Genomic DNA, 20,235 nt, shown 5'->3' on the forward strand with positions numbered 1-20,235 from the left:
ATTTGAATTTACTAACATTTCTCCTACAAATTTACCTATATGCTTGAAAATTGCATGTTGCAAATTGCACACCAAGAAATTTCTGAGAGCCAACGCCATTTATGATTTACCATAGATGACCATTTATTAATAGGGTTTAGCTGTCCAATTGTCAAGTGAATTTATGATGTACGTGCAATGAATGTACACTGTTGCTCATAAAGTTGGAATAAAATATTTTTTACCTCGTTCCATGAAATGATTGTGACAATGTGATTTATTTCATTTCACCTGGGTAATTGGGACACATAATGTAATCATTGCACCTGGTCAAAAGTGATTACTGATGCATTTAAACAGGAATAAACAGAGGATTTTGTCTGAAAACAAAATTATTCCAACTTTATGGGCAACAGTGTACAATAAAAACAAACATTTTCCCTCTCTGCCTTTTCCCTGTGCCTGTTGCAGTCACCAGGCTGTGATACGTCAGAATTAAGAAGCCGCTGTTGATAAACACCAGTTTTCTTACAATGACTTGTTAAAGTTATTCAATAAGTTTAATTGACTGTTGAGGGTCAGACAGGAATATCTTTTTCATTCATCTTTTAACTCTTAACCTTTTTCATTTCTCTAATTTCCAAAAAGAAAACCCATACACCCAGTCCCCCCTCCTCCTCTTCTCAGTTTTCATTCATACTCTCCACAAGCATCTTTTCACAGCCATGGAGGTGTCCTTGCATAACCTCTCAGATGGCCAGCTGAAATGAGGAGGGAAAAAAGGATAATAAAATCGTTACTAGTTCCTGTTGCATAGCCCAGCGGATTATGCTTCTTATGCAAACAGATTTTTGATGAATTTACATAAGCAGGGAGGCAGGCAGAGGGGAAAAGGTCAGAGCAGAGGACACACACACTATAAGGATCCGCAGCTGAAGGGTTTCAGCTCAGCCAGTTCATTCAGATTCAACATTTCCATCCTTGCTGCTGACCCAGAGGCATTAATCCTAAACATTTTCATCCGTGTTTTTCACTGAAGAAATAATCCTTTTTTGCACGCGAATGTAACCAATACTCATAGATTATCACACAGTGGGATATTAGCTGTAATCGGCCTGTCTCTTACATCCAAACTGGTTTTACGCTTATATATGGCTTTAAAAACAATGGAAAGAGTATATGTCATAGGATGTAATTTCTTTCATAGTGTTACATATATTTTTCAACAGGAAAAAAATAAAGCATGTGATTTGAAATTATCAGTTTTATTTGTCAGTATTAATTGAACTCAGCAGTGTATAATTAGTCCAGATTTAACATATTATACATATTATCATAATATGTTGAAAATGTTTTAGTTAAAGTACACTTTAAGTACAAGTTTAAGTACACTTTTTAAGATACAGTTCATTTGACTCAATAAGAATTGTTATGAGTGTTCACCTTTAATATTCAGTGATAATAACACTCTCTGAACTAACTACTATACAAACTTTGCTGGGAGCTTTAATCATTATTAGAACATTTTATTTCTTAATTGGAAATAAAGGTAAAACATATAACAAGACACAAGACTGTGGTTGAGCAATGAAAAAAAAAGTGCCGGACAGAATATTACAAAAATCAAACAATAAGTAACCAGACAACAGGCAAAAACAACACAAAAGTGACTTTTTCCATGGAATAAAAACTGTTTTAGTTCTTTTTAGCGCTGAAATAATTCATCAATTTGGGTTTTTGTACTAAACAAGCAATTTAAAGATGTCACCTCGGGCTCTGAGGACCTTGTGATGAACATTTTCAATGTTTTTTCATTCCATTGACATGTTTAAACACTAAGTGATTAATTGCAAAATATTTGAGAGATTAATCAATAATGAAAAAGGGATGGTTGCAGCCATAGTGTTTTTATAGGCCCTACTGTAATCAAACAGTGTTGAATCTACTGTGAAACTCAGAGAATAGGTGTAAGCTACTAAGAGCAGAAACTGTAAACAAGCAACTGTACCCCCTAACCTGTAAACTGATAGTATCCTATTTCCTCTGTCAGCTGCAGGTTCAGATGTTAGTCTAATGTACACAAAGATGTCAGCACTCAGCTGGAAACCAGGGTTGCATCTCTTTAGCTCATGAACCTGACTCCTCCCCGCGAGCCTACAACCACGCTTGCAGCCACACCTCCCCTCTACAACCTCCGAGCAACCCAGCAGGCTGGGCAGACAGGGTCAACACACGCTGAGAGGAAGGGCTGTCCTGACTGAAGAGGGACCGGACTGATACTGAGAAGAAGATTAAGAAACAGACGGAAGACAGAGGGGCTTTTTGCACTGCACGGGTCAGCTGCTGAGTCTCCGCTTCAGGGGTCGTGTACAGTGCGCTTGGCTGGTGAACAGAAAATACCAGAAGAAGGTGAGCACAAATAACTACATGGTGACACTTAATTCTGATTTAATTATTCAATTCATAACACCATGTTCCATAACCTTCAATGAAAATGATAGAAATGATATATTATGTGTTTATCAGATAACTGACCACTTTGAATTATTACAGCAAAGAGTCTTGAAAAAAAAAAAAAAAAAGGACTTGCAGCTCTTTTACCTCATTAGTATATTTGGTATTTTTGTCCTGGTAGTGATGTCAAAATTAATTTCATGTTATAAATTTATCATGATACTTTTGAGAAATGTTTTCATAATGTCAGAAAGTGAAAGACATGCACACACGCAGAGTCCAGACATGGGGCATATTGTCCAATCCCTCAGAGGGAACACAGACTCTTCAATCTGTCTTAATCCCGATTTTCTGGCTCTGGCAAACACCAACCTGTTCTGTGCTGTGTCAGAAAGTGCTAAATGAATTCATAACATTTCATAATTACACATCACTGTCTGTATTTCCACTTGCAGAAATGAGTTTTGGAGCAGCCTGCATTTTCCTGCGTGGAGGGAAAAACATTGTAAGTGCAGCAGTAAGAGCCTTTTCACGTTTTTTGATGGGTTTGTTGCTAATGTTTGCAAACTGCTATGAACGGTTGACAGGATTATAACAACAAAGGTGACAGGATAAAATGATAAGAGATTTAGACTGACAGAGAGAGAGAGAGAGAGAGAGAGAGAGAGAGAGAGAGAGAGAGACAGTGCCTGCTGTTTACTATTGCATGCCGGTGATGACACTGGCCCATATGAAGCCATCCTGCCAACATGGGCATAATCTACACTTAAATCCAAGCCATCAGAAAATCCAGCTTCTCTTTGGTGCCACGCCATTTAATTCAGGAGGAGTAGCTATAAAAATAAATAATACATCCATTGCGTGGCAGATGGTTTAGTAGCTAAATTTCTTTTTGTATGTATTTTATGGCAGTGTTGTACAGTATTACAGGGTTTGATATAAATTTCCATACTACACTGGACTTAACCAGCTGTTTTTCTCTTTATGCAGTCCAGAGAACTGGCAGATGATGAGATTGATGGTAAGTTAAATTCTTACCACTGAAATCTTTTCATATTCTCATGTTTTCATCATAAAATGCATCACTTCAATACTCATACAATCACTTTGACTCACACCATGTCACACACTCAACTGTCCTGACTGAGTGTGTTGCTGTATTTTGCAGAGCTGCGTGATGCATTCAATGAGTTTGATAAAGACAAGGACGGGCTGATCAGCTGCAAGGACCTGGGGAACCTGATGAGGACGATGGGCTACATGCCCACTGAGATGGAGCTGATTGAGCTGAGCCAAAACATCAACATGAACCGTAAGTCTTTACTGGACCAAATTTAGAAAAATGGTTGGAAAATTCTGCAGATGCACAGACTTTTGTGATGCACAGCTGCCAGAAATGCAAATGAGACCATGTACGCACTTAGGAAGAGTGACGGGTGTTTCTCAACTTTATTTTTTACTATTTTCCCTGTAGTTGGTGGCAGAGTCGACTTTGAAGACTTTGTGGAACTGATGACTCCGAAGCTTCTGGCAGAAACGGCTGGGATGATTAGCGTGAAGGAGCTCAAAGACGCCTTTAAAGAGGTGACAGTGAAACACTTTCCGTAGACTTTCCAGGAGCTCTGATGTTTCTAAAGGAAATGAAACAGCTCTCCAGCAGCTTCAATGCCAGATTTTGCTTAGTTACTACTCACTCACCACGGTTTCATGAAGATAAACAACACACTGACAGCACTTTTTAAATTTTCTTTTGTCTCTCTGCTTAGTTCGACGTGGACGGAGATGGAGAGATCACAACGGAGGAGCTGCGTTCAGCCATGACAAAGCTGATGGGAGAGCACATGAGTCGGCGGGAGATAGATGCCATAGTGAAAGAAGTGGATGAAGACGGGGATGGCACAGTAGACTTTGAAGGTACAGACTGTCGTTTAGACTCAGTGATTATCAACATAAATGATAAGTGATGCTTTTCTCACAGTGAACTGATTCATCTTGTTGTGTCGTCCCTGCAGAGTTCGTCAGAATGATGTCCCATCAATGATGGTCGAGGAGAAGGTCAAACAAGAAAGTACCTTTGCACATCTGCGGTCATGCATCGATAATCACGCTGTCTTTCTCTAAAGCTCCTTGACAGATTAACTTGTACATATTCAGAACAAACGTAATAATGTTAAAATCCAAATGTAGTGCTGCAAAGAAAAGCCAAGCAATATCAAATAGTTCTCAGAGAGAATACACAGCTATGCAAAGACTGAAAATCATGTACTGAGACATTTTTGTAAATGTAAGAGAATTGGAAAGATGGTGATGAACAAATAGAGCTATATTATTTTGTTTGATGATATATATTGTATATACACAAAGTCCTTTTGGGTTGTTTTGTTGAACTGATTGATTTTTTGAAATGTACTTATTGAATTATTCAGACACTACTGCGTCATTCTTATCACTGAAATGATGTTATAATGCAATATTAGCAATTACTCTGTTACTGTTTGCCTGGACTTGTAATGTAACTCCTTGGATTACATCATTCATTTTTGGATCGAATCCAACAAGTTAAATCATGTAAACAGGTATTTCTGCCTTTGTTTGGCAAAGAACAAAATAAAACATCTAAATATATATGAACATTGCACATGAGTATTGTGTGCCTCCTGAAAGGACGGCGAGGACACTGGGTGGGTTTCATTCAGCAGTTAGTCTGCAGGAATTTGACTTCTGACTTTGCCACGTATGTGATGAAAGACTAAAGGGCCATTTCATAATTTGGCAAAGTAATCAGAAAATAAAGAGACTTTAAAATTTAGGCTACTTGTTTGCAAAAATCTATCGTGGCACATTATAATTTTAAGCAAAGATATGATCGAGTCTAGGGGTAAATTTATCAGTCCAGCTAATGGAAAAACTTTCCGATGTGTCACAGAATGTAAAGCATGAGTATAAATAATAAAATGAATGATGGCTGAATTCCATTTGCATTGCCTTTCTTGATCACAAGTAAAAATGTCCGCTGTGTCGCTTCAGTGCTAACAAGCAAAGCAAATGTGGGACATATTCTCAGAATGACTTCCATAATAAATCAATTTTTATAATAATACACAACTCGCTGGTTATATAAGGAATTGATCTATGGATTTCATGTAGAGGGGATTTAGAAACCAAAAACATCAGTGATGCAGCTGTGCTGTGGGTAGAAATGCTGAGAGTTGAGTAACTTCTCTGCCCTGGCTTTGGAAGGACATCGGGATAAAGAGATTGTGTGACCAAAAATAGACGAGGCCACTGATTTGGTAAAAGTGAGGCCCATAAAACATAATCTAAAAATTCTGACATCATAACACATGCATAACAGATTTCTAGGTATTAGATGCAAAGAAATGGCAAAAAATACATGCCTGCCTCAGCATTAAGCCTTTCAGAGAGGACAGTCTGGACTTTTCTTTGAATTTGATGTTTCTCACAAAAAGTTGTTAATGTTTGTGGAAATTTGGAGCTAGAATGGGGGGGGGGGGGGGGGGGGTTAGGAGTATTAGCAGTTTGTAAAAAAAAAATCTGTGTGAAAAAACACTGAATGTACCCAGAAGGAATATACATCAAATCATCGCTCGATAGCATCATTATATTATTTCTACTGATACACAGCCTGTGCAAATTTTACCAGTCAACACAACAATAAAAACACCAAAACCGTCTCAAATTTGCAGCAGAATTTCCACAGATTTCACTTCCCACCCTGATACAAAGGAATTGTGAAGAGAAGTCGTCTTGTGGCTTATCCCCAACACAAACTTATCCAAAGCCAGCAGAGCCGAGATTAAATACCTGGGTTGAGAGAATTTAGGGATGTGGATGGGGACACACAGCACCCTCACAAACAGATGTTACTGCATGACAAACTGGGCAGAACTTCAAACGGATGGACAGATGGGTTATGAGGGCTTATAGGACCAATTAACAAAAGTGAAACTGTTCTGCCTCTGAGCACGTGGACCTAATAACTAAACACACATCTGTCAATGGCACTCCACAGATTGGATACAAGGGGTGATAGCTGTGCCAATATGCTTAATGGATAAATAACAATATTTTGTTTTTTGTTGTAAATAACTGCTCTCTTGTGTGGGCAAGCAGTCAGCATGAGGATGAGAGCGAATCAGTCATTTAGGAAGGATTTATTGCTTTTATTTGTGCTCTAATGCACATGTAATGCAAGAGAGGGGGGGTCCCATTTAAATTGAGGGGTGTAGTGCACAGGGAGGTTGATGAGGCCAAGGGAAGAAGCAGATGATGTAATGCATGCAGCCCTGCCTTTGCCCTGATCCTTCCCTGATCCCTCTAACATCCAGCATCGACCTTTATTGCATTAATCCACAATAATCTCTCTCGGTCGCTCTCTGACTCAATTCCGAGGTAGCCAGTCGGCCCAGCAGCTTGTTGCCGTGCACATCATGAGACTGGCAGTTTTAACCTCCAGCAATCATCTCCTAACACTGTTAACCATCCGCTCTGTCTTTGTTTTGTTTTTTTTCCGTATTTTGATTTGTTTATTCCAAAAGTCCCAGTAATCCTTCTGAGAAGTGGCGCATGCACCCTGGATATCTTCTGCTGGACCACCTGCCCTATAACGCTTAATACAGCCTATCAAAGTCATCTGGTCTTTTCTGTTTCACATTACTCTGTGTATTTGTTTTATAACTTTACATCGGCCTATAAACTGCATTACATAATACCAACAGCTATATGGTGTTTGCTTCTGGTTCAACAGATTTTTTTAACGAATTTAGCCGAATACAAATTTACATAACTAGTGTAATGAGATTTCTAACTGGCTCTGTGCTCAATTACAATACTATTATCAGGATGTGTATCAGTACTATCTTATTAGAAGTGTCAAAGAGAGAACTGACTGTGAGGACACATCTGTTGTGGGGATCAGGATAGTTTGTGTGTTTGTGTGTTGCTGACAACCTGATGACAATAAAAAGCTCAGTAGATCGCTTCAGTGTCATCTGATTTAATTCTCCCACTCAAGTTCTATTTTCAAAATTTCAGTGCTTACAACAAGTTGTAGTAATGAACAGTCATGCTGTTTTGTTCCAATCATTTTGAATCTATTCATTGTTACAGCTTTATGCAGTCTGAACTTAACTATATTGAGAATTAAAATATGAATATGTTCTTGCAAAACATGATCAAAGTGCCAGTAGGTATGACTGAAACTTTTTAAAACCTTCTCAAAACTCCCTTATACTCCCTCACTTTTTGTACACTCTGACATGCTTTATTTATGCTTTCAATGTGAATCACTTTGATACTTTTGTTTTGAAAAGTGCTATATAAATAAAACTTTACTTACTTAATCACTGCACTTATTGCAGTTGTAGCCTACTGAAGAGAATTTGAATTCAATATCATAACAGATCGCAAAAAAGGGTCAGGGGTCAAGGGTTACATCTAACATCTATGTTGCTTCAGTAATATGTTCTACCCTGATCTCAGCTACAGCAAAGCTACGGTCATCCTCCCTCACGTTTAGTCATTTGTGAGAGCAGTAATGGTTTTGTACATAACTATAGAGAAGAAGTATTGCATCTCAGAAGGTCCTCTACCACTGAGTAGGTGAGATGATCAATCTGTCTTAAAGATCTGTCCGTAGTGAATATTTTCACTAGCATGTAATATTTCAGTTTAGACACTCAGTGCTGTTTAAAGGAGTTTTCAAACCTGCCAAGATTTTAAAAAACCACTCTGAATATTTGTGACTTTTCTCCTGAATATGTAAACAAATTATATGGAAGCTATTTGGATAGTTGGAAATATAAATAAATAAATGTTTATTTATAAATGTGTTTAATAAATGTGTGTGCTTGTGCCTGTGTTTGTGTTGTGTTATTTTATTTATATAGCCAGATTATGCGAATTTCTTTTTAAAATTCATAATTATTTTGACATAATTCATCCACTATAAGGTGAAATACCGCTGATATCTGAGGTGTTTCATAGTTTCTCCGCCAGTGGTCATTCAATTAAACTACATACTATACCACATTATACTGAAAAAGTTTTTATCATAGTCCTCGCTGACATTTCAACTGTCCAATCAAAACACTGCATTAAGAACGGAACCCGGAAGGGGAGATTGCTACTCAGTAAGTGCACCATTGCACCTTCTCTGTTACTCCGGGAGAAATGTGTTTAGCAGCGCGTTTGTCTCTGACGTGCACAGCGAGAGTACGATAAGCTCACTCACGCACACTTATATGTGTTGATGCCTTGCTTTTAATTACAGCGGAGTCGATTCAGGTTGTGGCGTTAGCTAATATTGGCTAACTGGCTAGCTGTGCTGTTAGCCACATGCTCTGCAACACCCAGTTGTAGTTGTAGCTCTTGTGAGAGGGTTTCAATTAACAGTACGGCACTTTATTAATTCAATACAAAAGTGTACTGAACATTAGACTTCAGGCTCAGACATCTTCCCTGTCTATCTCATTAGATAAGACACATTAGAAAAGTTCATTGTTGAGTCAAAGTTCATGCAGTGTGCATGTGTTGCTCAGACTGGAGATTCTGTCTGGATGAACTCTTGGAGGTTTTACAGGACAGGAATGATCGGGGTGTCCAGTGTGGAAGATTGAGCAAAACTGAACATGTTTGGAATTTACACCGTTAGTCAGATGAAATAAACAATCTGAAGACACTTAATATTTTACACTTATTACCTTGCATTTTATAGGCCAGTTGAATAATCACTTAATTTAGAGCATAATCAACAGGTTAATCAATAATGAATGATAATAATTGTTAGTTGCAGTCCTACAGCAAGTATTCATATTTTAGCAAGTGGAATCATTGAATGTTTTGCATTTTTGACTGATAAATGATTTATGATTTCTTTTATGATTTCTGATAAATTTTCTCACTAGTTCATTTATTAACGTATCTGCTCAGTAATCATACTTCTGTGGGACGATAAATCTGACAATGTTGATTTTGTAGAATGGTGTTCTTTTGATGGTGTATTATTTTATCCACACAGGTCTCCACTGATGTTGACTGCGTGTAGAAATCTCCCTTGGACAATTTTATCGCTCACCTGCAGAAGAGTTTGTACCAGGGGGAGCTCGATCTCACCCTCTGCACTCTGCTCTCCCGCCTCAACAGTATCGCCCATCCCTCCCTCTCTCCCTTCACCTACTCACAGTCACAGCTTCCTGACAAGCCGACAAACCTCAGTTCCCCTGCACCCATCTGTTCATTTCTCCTCCGCCCGCTCCTTCTCTCATTCTACTCAGTGTTGGGGCCCGATGGAGCTAAAAGAGGTTCTGCAGGTGCTGGAGCAGCTCGCTCCCCTGTCACTTGCTGAGTCATGGGACAACGTTGGCCTCTTGGTCGAGCCAAGCAAATCTCGGCCTGTTAAAAGCATCCTGCTGACGAACGACCTTACAGATGCTGTCATGCAGGAAGCAGAGACCATGAGCTGTGACCTCATTATTTCGTATCACCCTCCGTTATTTCGGCCAATCAAGCGCCTGGTTCAGAAAGATTGGAAGCAGCGATTGGCCATCCGGGCTGTGGAGGCCGGGATAGCGGTATTCTCCCCTCACACTTCGTGGGATAGTGTTAAAGGAGGGGTAAACGACTGGCTGGTCGGGGGACTTGGTAAGAGGTCATTCTGAATGGAAACTGTGTCATATATACAGGACTTATGGTACTTGCATATTTAATGAAGGTTCAAGCTAAAATGTTGTGACACATGACGCTGACCCACTGGTCTCCTATTCTGACCTATTTTCCCCATCTCTGTTGTCTGTCTTTGATTCTCAGGTAGCGGCCAGGTGTCTGTGCTGAGTCAGGCCCTCGGTGGCGCCTCCCACTGTCACAAACTGGAATTCACGGTCAGGAGCGCAGAGGAACTAACCGCTGTGATGGAGGAACTGAAGGCTTATGATGGTGGAACCACACCACAGCTTTCAGTTAGCAGGTCGAGTTAATGTTTATATAGACAAACGTGTGTTTTCATGGGCATCATCTTGGTGGCTCTTTAACTACAAATGTAATATACATGACATCACTGCAGACAAGTTTTGATTGATCACCCTTTACTGTAATTACCTTCCATTCCATACAACACGATATCAGCTTTCACTGAAAACTTCCTGTCAATCCAACACACTTATCTTTTAGTGTGCTAATATTCTCAGAGTTGTGAAAACTGTGTTTGTGCAAGATTTGTCAGTTTTAATGAAGAAACAGAAACAAAGTGCTGTATTCACAACAGCCTGTATCGGGTTTATTTTACTGGGCTTGATTTTCAACTCACTTTGCATTTCAAAAGTCGACCTTCACACCTCATATCAAAGCTTCCAGCGCCTTCGTTACTACAGGCTGGTAGCAGGACAATGACAAAAGGCTAAAACCACGTACTCTGATTGATGACCTGTTGTCAGCAAATCTGAAAGGTGACAACAGAAGCTAACCATTTATGTTAATTGGAACATGGTCAGCAGTAAAGTATGTTTTAGTTTGAGACATACAAAAAAAATAACCCCCACAAAGATCCTTTCCTTTGCCCTGGTGAATGAGAGTGTGTTTACCCTCATGACAGACCAGACAACAGCGGGATCCATGTCAGTGTTACCTGCAGTGACTCAGCGCTGACCCCCAGTGTCCACGCACTGCTACGACACACCACTCCCAGCCAGTCCCTCAGCATCCTGAAGTTAGAGAAGGTACAGCATGAACACATCGCTGTTATCACAAGATGAACAACATTGTATCTCGAGTGACATCCATATTTCTTTTAGAAATAAAACAGGAGACCAATTATGTAATTTCAGAAACACAAGAAGGGTAACTGATGATGAGTGATCTCTTTCAAATGCTACTTGTTACATGTCACAAAGCAGTTGTGGATAGTTAATAGTACGATTCAGTGATATCCTGTTTCATGCATAGTAGTTACTTTTTTGTTAACTAAGCCCTTCACCTGTCACTCCCTGCAGCCCCCTCTCCCAGGACACGGCCAAGGGCGGCTCAGTGTTTTGGACCAGCCGGTAACTGTGGCAACAGCCATTCAGAAAATGAAGTCTCACCTGGGTCTGAGTCACCTCCGTTTGGCTCTGGGATGGGGTCAGACACTAGGTACAAACAAAAAAGCAGCTGCTTTCACAAAAGACTACAAGTTTAAGTTTAACAGTTTGGTTGAGATGAAGATGAACATATGTTTGGGTCAAAATGTAACATAGTTTAGATTAAGAGATGAAAAGTGACACTTGGAACAACCAAATATTAAGTGACACTTATTTTAACAACACATGTGACAATATTGTTTCACCAAGAGGGTAAATACACAGCTTTATAATAACAAATTACATAAATACAGACCATATTTCAAGCAAACGTAACCCAAAGAAGTAATTTTTAAAACAGTCATAGTCAGCATAGATGTCAGGCTTGCTGTGGATTCTCTTTGGATTAATAGCTCACATATAGACCAAGCATTATATGCCTTAAATGTGATGAATGAACTCATTAAAAGTGTCTGAATAGATTTAATTATTCTGATATTTTTCAGAGTCCTCTGTGCGTACTGCGGCTGTGTGTGCTGGATCAGGGGCTTCAGTACTGACTGGGGTCAAGGCAGACCTCTACATCACAGGTAGAGCTTTTCACTAAAAATCCAGTTTAGTTTACATAAAGAACGATTGCATGTGCCTACAGATGTGTTACCAGATATTACAATATTTTTCAGGCGAGATGTCCCACCATGAAGTGCTGGACGCTGTGGCGAAGGGAACCAGCGTCCTCCTCAGCGATCACAGCAACAGTGAGCGGGGTTTTCTGGCTGTGTTCAGGGAGCGGCTGGCTGTGCGGGTTCCTGACAGTGTCACTGTGGTGGTGTCGAAGGCTGACAGAGACCCGCTAGAGGTGGTCTGACCAGTTTGACCTGAATCATTGGGTAAAATGCAGATGTTTTGATAATAGTAATAGTAATGTCTGCTTTGAAATGTGTGTGAAATGACTGAATAAAAAACCCTATCGTCCATTCAGACTCTTTATGTAAAGCATCAACATGAAACTCCCTCATTTAATGACGAAAAGTGCTTCCTTGGTACATGGTGTGCTATTTACAATGTATTTCTGGCAGGTTCTTAATAAAAATGGACCCTGTTGATCAATAAATGGACTGAAGCATGTAATCTGTAATCTGAATGCATGCGGCTTGTGCATGCAGCGGATTTATTTATGGACAGCACATAGTGTGTTTTAATCCCCACAATCAGTGACATTAAGTGTGCCCTTTCCCGGTAAGGAGAGAGAATTTCAGCGTGCACACATTTTCCCTAAATGAAATGGTATTTGCATCATGCACACAGGAAAAAAAAAAAAAAGTAATCCTCATCAGATTAAAAGGCTTGTGGTTTCATCGTAAACCTGTTTGAGGAAATCAGACAAGATGCTGTTATGTGCCTGTTCAACCGGGAGGCACATTTGCGCTAATCTGAGCGAACAATGAGAATTTAAAGACAAATACTTTTTTATTATATCTTTTAAATTCATAATGATGAATTTACTCATCAAAGAGTGTTTTCTGTAAGATGACCTTTAGACCTCAGTGAGCAAATAAAGGTGGACATCAAACCACTTAGCAAGTACATGTCAAAGAGCAAACCTGTGGTATACTTAATCCACTGTAAACAGCACACACTACCTGCCCCCGCTCTGGTAATGGTAAAAAAAAACCAACAAACAAAACAAGTAAAAATCCTCATTATCTGCCGTTACAGAGTCTGGTGGCTGCAGCGCCTGCGACACACCTGTCGGCTCGTAAAAACATTAAGAGACGTTACACACACCTCGCTGCCCCCATCAAGGTAATGACCTTTCTCTTCGGTGTGGCGTTCACACCTCCACTTCCCCTCGGTCCTCACTAGCTTTTATCCTCTCCCCAGCACACACGTACACAAATGGAGAAGGAAAACAACAACTAGAACAACATTTATACTTCACTCCCTGTAAAGTGCCTCCAGCTGTCACTTTTATACAGGCAGGAATGTCTATGAGCAGGTAGATTCGGGGTTGTGTTTGCCAGTTTCAGAGCTTTTCTCTTTTCCTTTTTGTCTTTTAAGTATTGATCCACAGGCAGACACCGTTCACAGGAAATCATCCACACAGAGATGAAGTCACGCAGTTTATCCTGTCGATCACTGAAGTTGCAAAGCCTTTAATCATGATGTAATGGTAATCCTCAGCCAAACAGCCTCTATGGTCTGCTGACATGTCCTCCTACAAGCATCAGATCACTGCGGCCAGTTCTTGCATAATAAAGTCTCATGATGATTTGTTATCACTTCAAGGAATTCAAACTTAAGCAACAAGAGCAAAATGAGAAACTTGATGAAGAATCATCTGCTAAAAAGCCATGAAGAAGGAAGGTCAATGCTTTTGAATGTGTTTGAGTTGAAGACATCTTAAACTGTATTGCAGCTGGTTTGCATCCATGAAAGTACAAGTATTTATATTCAGTACTTCTTTATATTTCTGCTCCACTACATTTCATAGGGAATTTTTTTAAATGTTTGTGCATATAATATAAATAATAGTACAACACCAACAGAAGCAATATGGCTGTATAAAGTATCTTTTTCCAATGAAACTTCTGTCCTTTCGCTTCAGTAATACTTTGAATGCAGGACTTCTACTTGTAAGGAAGTATTCTCACAATGTGGTATTGATACTTTCCCTCGAGTGAAGGATCTGAAGACACACCTGCTTCACTTGTCTGGGACCATCACCAGAGGTTTGTCTGTGTGGTCTACAGTGTTGTGTTTTATTGCGTTTTAACTAGAAAGCCCTGTCCTCTCTCAGGACAGCAGAATCGATTCATTCAACTGTTCTAGTGTTGAAATGATTTGGGTAATGCTTGGCAAGATTCAGCTGTAATACTGAGCTTTTCATGCCTTAATCCAAGCCTTCATATAAAACTTCTAGACTCTTGTGTTTGTGTAGTGGCCAAATTGCTGTGTCTTCCTCTTCCAACTTGATCCAGGGCCTGACTCCCTGCAGAGAAGGACTAACAGGCAGAGCGCTGAGAGGAAGAGGCCTGTCATCAAGTCATCAAACAGCCACAGGGAACCTGCCAGTAAACTACTGGATTTATGTGGCTGTATACGGGCCATTTGAAACTTGAGAAGCATTTACAAGAATTATTACATTCTTAGGAAAGTATCACCACCACAATGTAAAAACACTGAATTACAAGTCAAAGCCCGTAAAAGTATTAGCAACAAAACAGTACTGTGTATAGTTTATTATTCAATTCTTTAATTGTTGATTTGTAAGCAACAATATAATGTTGCTGGTCGAGATGAAGCAAATTTGACTTTAAATACTTTCAGTAATTTAACACATAGCAAAACATCATATGTCATGTTGTTTTTGCTTGAATAACCTTATATTCAATACAGGGCCAATCAGTCTGTATGTGTGTATCTATGTGTTTATGTGTAAAATTCTGATTGTAAGGTGTTTTAATTAATGCTCTTTGTTACCTCAGGTTCTAATGTGAATACACTTCATTTATTATTGATATTACAGTTGTAAAATAATTGTAGTGAAGCACAGTATTTGCCCTGAAATGTAGCGAAAAAGAATCATAAAGCAACATAAAATGAAAATACTTGAGTAAAGTACAAATAACTCCAAACAGTACTTGAGCAAAGCTACCTGTTCTACCTCTCTGACATAAAATAACACAAATCACATGAATTTTTTTCTTCCAGAAACTGAAGGCCTAAGATTTTTTTAATCACCTTGTGTTATGATCAGTGTTTGTGTTGGTTGAGCGGGGACATAAGGGAAGATGGTGAGACAGGGTGGAGAGACTGGGAGGCAAATGAAGAGCTATGTGAAAATGGGGCCATTTGGCCTTAAGTGTGAAGCCTCACACACCTATTTAACCGAGCAAGTCACCACTGTGGGCATTTGTAGCAGAGGACGGCCGAGGGATAGGAACGGAAATAGAGACAAGAAAGAACTGAAACTCTTACAGAAGCGGTCTCCAGTTCAACTGAAGACTGAGAACACTTTGTTAGCAGCAGTCGGCTGAAGTCAGTCTGTAAAAGAAACACGAGACAAAAAGAGTGGAAGAGTGAAATGCTACTTTGCAGCAAGTGAAGAGGACGAGAAAAGGGACAAACACTGACAAGGAAAATGCTGAGCGTGGAGATGTATCCCAGTTTGGCTCTGGGACCACAAAGGATTGGAGACTGCTTTTACAGAGGTGAGTGAGAAGGAGAGTGTGTGCATGAGTTTGCTTTCAAAATCTTGAATAATTATCCAAGATTTTAACAGCGTACCAAAAACATTCTTACCAATTAGGTTTCTCTTTGAAGGAACAACCACTGCGTCTGCAACAGGAGGAAGAAACTGTCATTTAGCGAATCCAGGGGTGCGATGGGGTTTTTATTTGCAGCTCTCAGACTAGAGATGCTCTGAGGCTGAAGCCTGAGCTGGATATTCCTTCATTATTAAAGACTTTTATTTATAGTATATTTATTTTTTTGACAGCCAAATGATTGTTTTCTTAACTGTTTAAACATTGATTGTAATTCATAAGATTACAGCCCTGGTAAAGCCTCCAATAGAAGTATAAAAATGGGGTCATTGAAATCTTAAGGATGATAACTTCCTAATCTCCAAATATACATGTGTATTTCTTTAAATGTTAAGTTTTTACTATTTCCCTGTTGTTTCAGAACGGGAGGCTCCTGCCCACATGCCACTGTACCCTCCCACCTGTGACGTTGCAGCTAAAGCCCTGCCCCCGAGGCTTCTGGCCCCTCCCCCTGTCCCCAATGAGCCTGTCACCAAAACCCAAAAAGATGAGGTGAAGATGGACCTGGAGAACGCGTTCTTATGGAAACAGTTCAGCTCGGTGGGCACGGAGATGATCATCACAAAGAAGGGCAGGTGAGACAAGACTGTAGAGTGCATGTGTATTGGCGCCGACCCTTGACCTCTAACTTCAATCTCGGTTCCTGCACCTTTGTTTATATCCTTATTTTTTTAATTCTCCCAGACCAATAAGACAAGAGACAAAAAGGTGAGCTGATAAACACAAGTATGTGATTTGTAATTTTCTCCACTGTCTTTTCCACTTGCCTAGACGAATGTTTCCCGGGCTGAGGTTGAAGCTGTCAGGCCTGAATCCATCTCTACGTTACATCCTCCTCTTGGACATCGTCCCAGTGGACAACTCCCGCTATCGTTTCCAAGGCGGTGGCTGGCAGGCTGTTGGCGGGGCGGAAGCTCGGCTACCAGACCGGGTGTTCATCCACCCAGACTCCCCCGCCACAGGTGCTCACTGGCAGAGCCGCACCATCTCCTTCCACTTCGCCAAGCTCACCAACAACACACTGGACTCACAGGGACATGTAAGTACGGCGGGCTGACTGATGCAGCACAAATACAGTACGGGACCTTCACTGTAGCGTTTGGAGCCAACCTCTTTTCTTTTATTTCCAGATCATCCTACACTCGCTGCATCGCTACCAGCCCAGGGTTCATGTAATTGAAGCCAGAGACGTGCTGAGGTGGGGCGGAGGGCAGCACTCCTTTGTTTTCCCTGAGACCCAGTTTATCACAGTCACCGCCTACCAGAACAACAAGGTAACTTAACACTACATTTCTATATGAAAGATGAGGCCAATGTTCCTATACAAACTCACCGCCAATACATGCAGTTCAGTTCAGTGCACCGACCATATTTCTCTCTCATAACAGACTCTCTCTCTCTTTTTGTCCTTTTCAGATCACAGAGCTGAAGATCAACGCCAACCCCTTCGCTAAAGGCTTCCGAGAGGATGGCATGAACAGCAAAAAGTAAAGACCCGCACAGAAATAAACACATACAGATTCATACACTTCAAATTGTTGCATATATATTGTGGAGAATCTAAATTCCTTTTTTTTCCTTCCTTTGCAGGCAAAGAGATGCAAGACAGAAGCGCAAAGTAACTGTCTTGACAGAGACCTTGGATATTGGTAAGTGGGTTAACCAGACTTATACAACTTTAAATCATTCATTTGGAAAGTGTTGTTAGTATAACTGTTGCCTGGCTGCTCCTGAAACATCTCCACCTTCCCATCTGTCTCCCTCAGTGAACTGTGACCCATGCGACTCTACTGAGCTTCTGACGCAACCCACCAGCACCAGCAGCACAGACCTGCAGGCCCTCGCTCTGGCCTCCCTGCCACCACTGCCTGATCCCTCCTGTGGGTACAGACCACAGGAGGCCTCCTATCGGGACACGCTGGTCCCAGAGCAGCAGCTCGACCTCGGTCAGGCATTCATGGCATCCCAGATGTCTGACATCAGCATTTCCATGGCCAACGGGATGCAGGACACACCGGGGAGCGAGGTGGCAAATAGTATAATTGAAAGGTGGGTGTGTGTGATGTTTGGTTATGAATGGTGGAATTTCTCCATTATTTTTGTATCCACTAAACACTTTATTACACCAGAGGAATGAACTGAATCTAATATGATTTCTTTGCCTTTTCTCCTCCACAGATCAGACACTATGGGTGAAGCAGCTTATACCTCCAGCTTCCCTGCTGCTCAGGCCAACTCCTCCTCTTTCCCCTCAGCTCCTCTTCCTCAGTCATCCTCCTCTTTCCCCTCCCTCCCCATCTCCGACCCCTCAGACACATCCGATCCCCAGCCCTCCATCTCTCCTATCGACTATCCCTCCATTCTCTCCTCCTCACCCACGCTCTCCTCCTCCACCACCACCACTCCCTCTCTGCAGCAGACCTCCTTCACCTTCCCCACTCCGCCTCCTTCCAACTCCTCCTCGCCCCAGTCACTCCTTCCCTCCTCCTCCTCCTCCTCCTCTCCCTCCGCCAACACCTATCACACCATCCCAGAGACGATCAGGCCCCACGCGACGACAGACGCCTCCTTTCCTGCCCCACCCTCGGCATGTCAGACAGGTCTGCAGGACCAAATATCCGCTCATTCTCTGCTCACTCAGCCCAGTCAGCCACTGCAGGGTCAACCTGTTACCAGTGGAAATAATTCACCCAGCGATCAAAGCTCAGCAGCATTTATCTACCCAAATATCCTGCCTCCAAATCCGGATCCTGCTCCAGCTGCCGCTCATCCTCACCCCAACCAAAACCAACTACTGGCTCCAAATCTGCCGTGCTCCCTACCCACCCACGGTGCCGCCACGTCGTTTGCCTTCCCCTCTGTCCCTCCACACATGCAAAATCTCTCCTTTTCGAATGTATCTCCCAGCCCTGCCCACCCTGCCTTGCACCTCCCAAATCTCAGCCACCAAGCCCCAGCTCCCTCCCTTGCTGCTGCCTTCCCTCCCTCCTCCTTCACTCATCCATCATCCTCCCTTCCTCACCCTCCTTTCCAACCCTCCTCTTGCTTGGCTGTCCCCTCTTCTTTCCAGCAGTCCGTCTCCTCCACTCCAACCGCCCATCCTCAGAACTTGCCCAATCCTTCTGCGTCCTCCTCATACCCTCCGGTTGAACTAGGTGGCATCCCTCAGTTCAACCCCCCTGCCCCCTATCGCCCGGAGATGGTGCTGCACCACCCGTCTCTCCTCCCTCAGCTGGATCCATCTCTTCCCTCCTCCACCCCTCCCCCGGCCCTCTACCCAGCCTTTCCGTCCTACCCTCTCCGCCTGTGTCAGGACCCTCACTCGTCCCTCTCCATCCCTTTCAGGCATCTGTACAGACAACACCAACACGGCCACGCCCACCCCCAGGGGTCCTACATGATGGACATGAGCACGAGACCAATGTTTTAAAATGCAGCATTGTTAATGATGACAAAAATGTTTTGGCCTTATAGCGCTTTTAGGGGTTTTAGCAATTTGTAGCATTAGTTCAAGTAGCCCAATGTACTGTGAGTGAGCGTGTGTGTGTGTGTGTGTGTGAGTGTCTTCCTATGAACTGAGCTGATAAACAGTGTGGAATTGATCTAATTTGTAAATAGCTGTTGAAGATTTTCTTTTCAAATGTCCATTCCAGTGTGAAAAATAAAAATGTATCTTTTCCAGGCTTTTGTCGTTCAATTCTTTTCAGCTGAAATATACTCAAATTGAGTTTTAACTTGACTCTAGCTCTTTGGATTACATCTCAAACAAATCAGTACAAAAGTGTTCTACAGTGCACTGCAAAAATTATTCCTTACAGTAGAAACGCAGGGTAGCATACTGACTAAAAATTGTCAAAACATGTCAGACATACTTTGGTGTGTTATGAATTTAATCATCTCCCGTCTCGAACACGTCCTCTGACCTCGCTCTTTCCACCGGCCCATCTCTGCTGCTTGATGACATAACATATTTTGAGTCATTTTGAAGTCAGTCAACCCTTTTACCAGCAAGAAGACCGTCCATTTCTCTACCAAAGTGCGTTGCATTACAACAGATCAGAGCAGAACATCTTTAATGGATTGTTTTGACTGCATCAGACCTTAATTCGTTCACGATTACTCGAGGATGTAAGCGCCCCCCAAACCTTCAGTCATGAAGCTGAGAGACAGTTCAACCTCTATCAGCATCATTTTGTGATTAGTATTTTGATGCTTGGTTTGTCAGCAGTGTCAGCATAGCAAAGATTTGAGCGGTGTTAAAAGACTTTCTGTCTGTCTGTCGGGTCAGAGATACATGACGAGGATGGCGGCAGGAGGTTAATCATTTCCTCTCCTTTGCTGCTTTGCTGGGTCCACACCCTCCCAACCCCTCAAATTTACCTAAGCTCTCTGTTATGTGATGT

The 20,235-nt window shown here is 41.6% G+C and overlaps 3 protein-coding genes and 1 long non-coding RNA gene across 5 annotated transcripts; 3 read left to right on the forward strand and 1 right to left on the reverse strand.

The window, feature by feature from the left end:
- The first annotated feature begins 2,051 nt into the window (after positions 1–2,051).
- cabp5a (calcium binding protein 5a) lies at positions 2,052–5,403 on the forward strand. Its single transcript, XM_023411221.2, has 7 exons — positions 2,052–2,388; positions 2,889–2,938; positions 3,424–3,454; positions 3,602–3,745; positions 3,908–4,017; positions 4,200–4,347; positions 4,446–5,403. Exons 2-7 carry the CDS (start codon positions 2,891–2,893, stop codon positions 4,472–4,474), a joined length of 510 nt encoding a protein of 169 aa, XP_023266989.1. The 5' UTR covers positions 2,052–2,388; positions 2,889–2,890; the 3' UTR covers positions 4,475–5,403.
- Positions 5,404–8,521: 3,118 nt separating this feature from the next.
- nif3l1 (NIF3 NGG1 interacting factor 3-like 1 (S. cerevisiae)) lies at positions 8,522–12,481 on the forward strand. Of its 2 annotated transcripts, none has more exons than XM_023411203.2 (7): positions 8,522–8,585; positions 9,473–10,095; positions 10,261–10,417; positions 11,042–11,165; positions 11,439–11,577; positions 12,011–12,094; positions 12,188–12,481. In XM_023411203.2, the coding sequence occupies exons 2-7, from the start codon at positions 9,483–9,485 to the stop codon at positions 12,370–12,372; spliced, it is 1,302 nt and encodes a 433-aa protein (XP_023266971.1). In that variant the 5' UTR covers positions 8,522–8,585; positions 9,473–9,482; the 3' UTR covers positions 12,373–12,481. The 2 variants fall into 2 exon arrangements, with proteins under 2 accessions (XP_023266971.1, XP_023266972.1); XM_023411204.2 differs by having other exon boundaries at positions 8,569–8,667.
- On the reverse strand, positions 11,017–13,429 carry LOC147818829 (uncharacterized). Its single transcript, XR_015437561.1, has 4 exons — positions 13,293–13,429; positions 12,202–12,382; positions 11,423–11,573; positions 11,017–11,150 (listed from the first exon to the last, which is right to left on the reverse strand). It is a non-coding gene; the product is annotated as an uncharacterized LOC147818829 (long non-coding RNA).
- Positions 12,735–19,513, forward strand: tbx6 (T-box transcription factor 6). Its single transcript, XM_023411250.2, has 8 exons — positions 12,735–15,718; positions 16,194–16,407; positions 16,604–16,871; positions 16,963–17,106; positions 17,249–17,319; positions 17,423–17,481; positions 17,599–17,881; positions 18,011–19,513. Exons 1-8 carry the CDS (start codon positions 15,649–15,651, stop codon positions 19,260–19,262), a joined length of 2,361 nt encoding a protein of 786 aa, XP_023267018.1. The 5' UTR covers positions 12,735–15,648; the 3' UTR covers positions 19,263–19,513.
- Positions 19,514–20,235: the final 722 nt, after the last annotated feature.

This window comes from Seriola lalandi, unplaced genomic scaffold (assembly GCF_002814215.2).
Source record: "Seriola lalandi dorsalis isolate HSWRI2012SDOR001 ecotype SW California unplaced genomic scaffold, Sedor1 jcf7180002054464, whole genome shotgun sequence".
Classification (NCBI taxonomy): domain Eukaryota; kingdom Metazoa; phylum Chordata; class Actinopteri; order Carangiformes; family Carangidae; genus Seriola; species Seriola lalandi.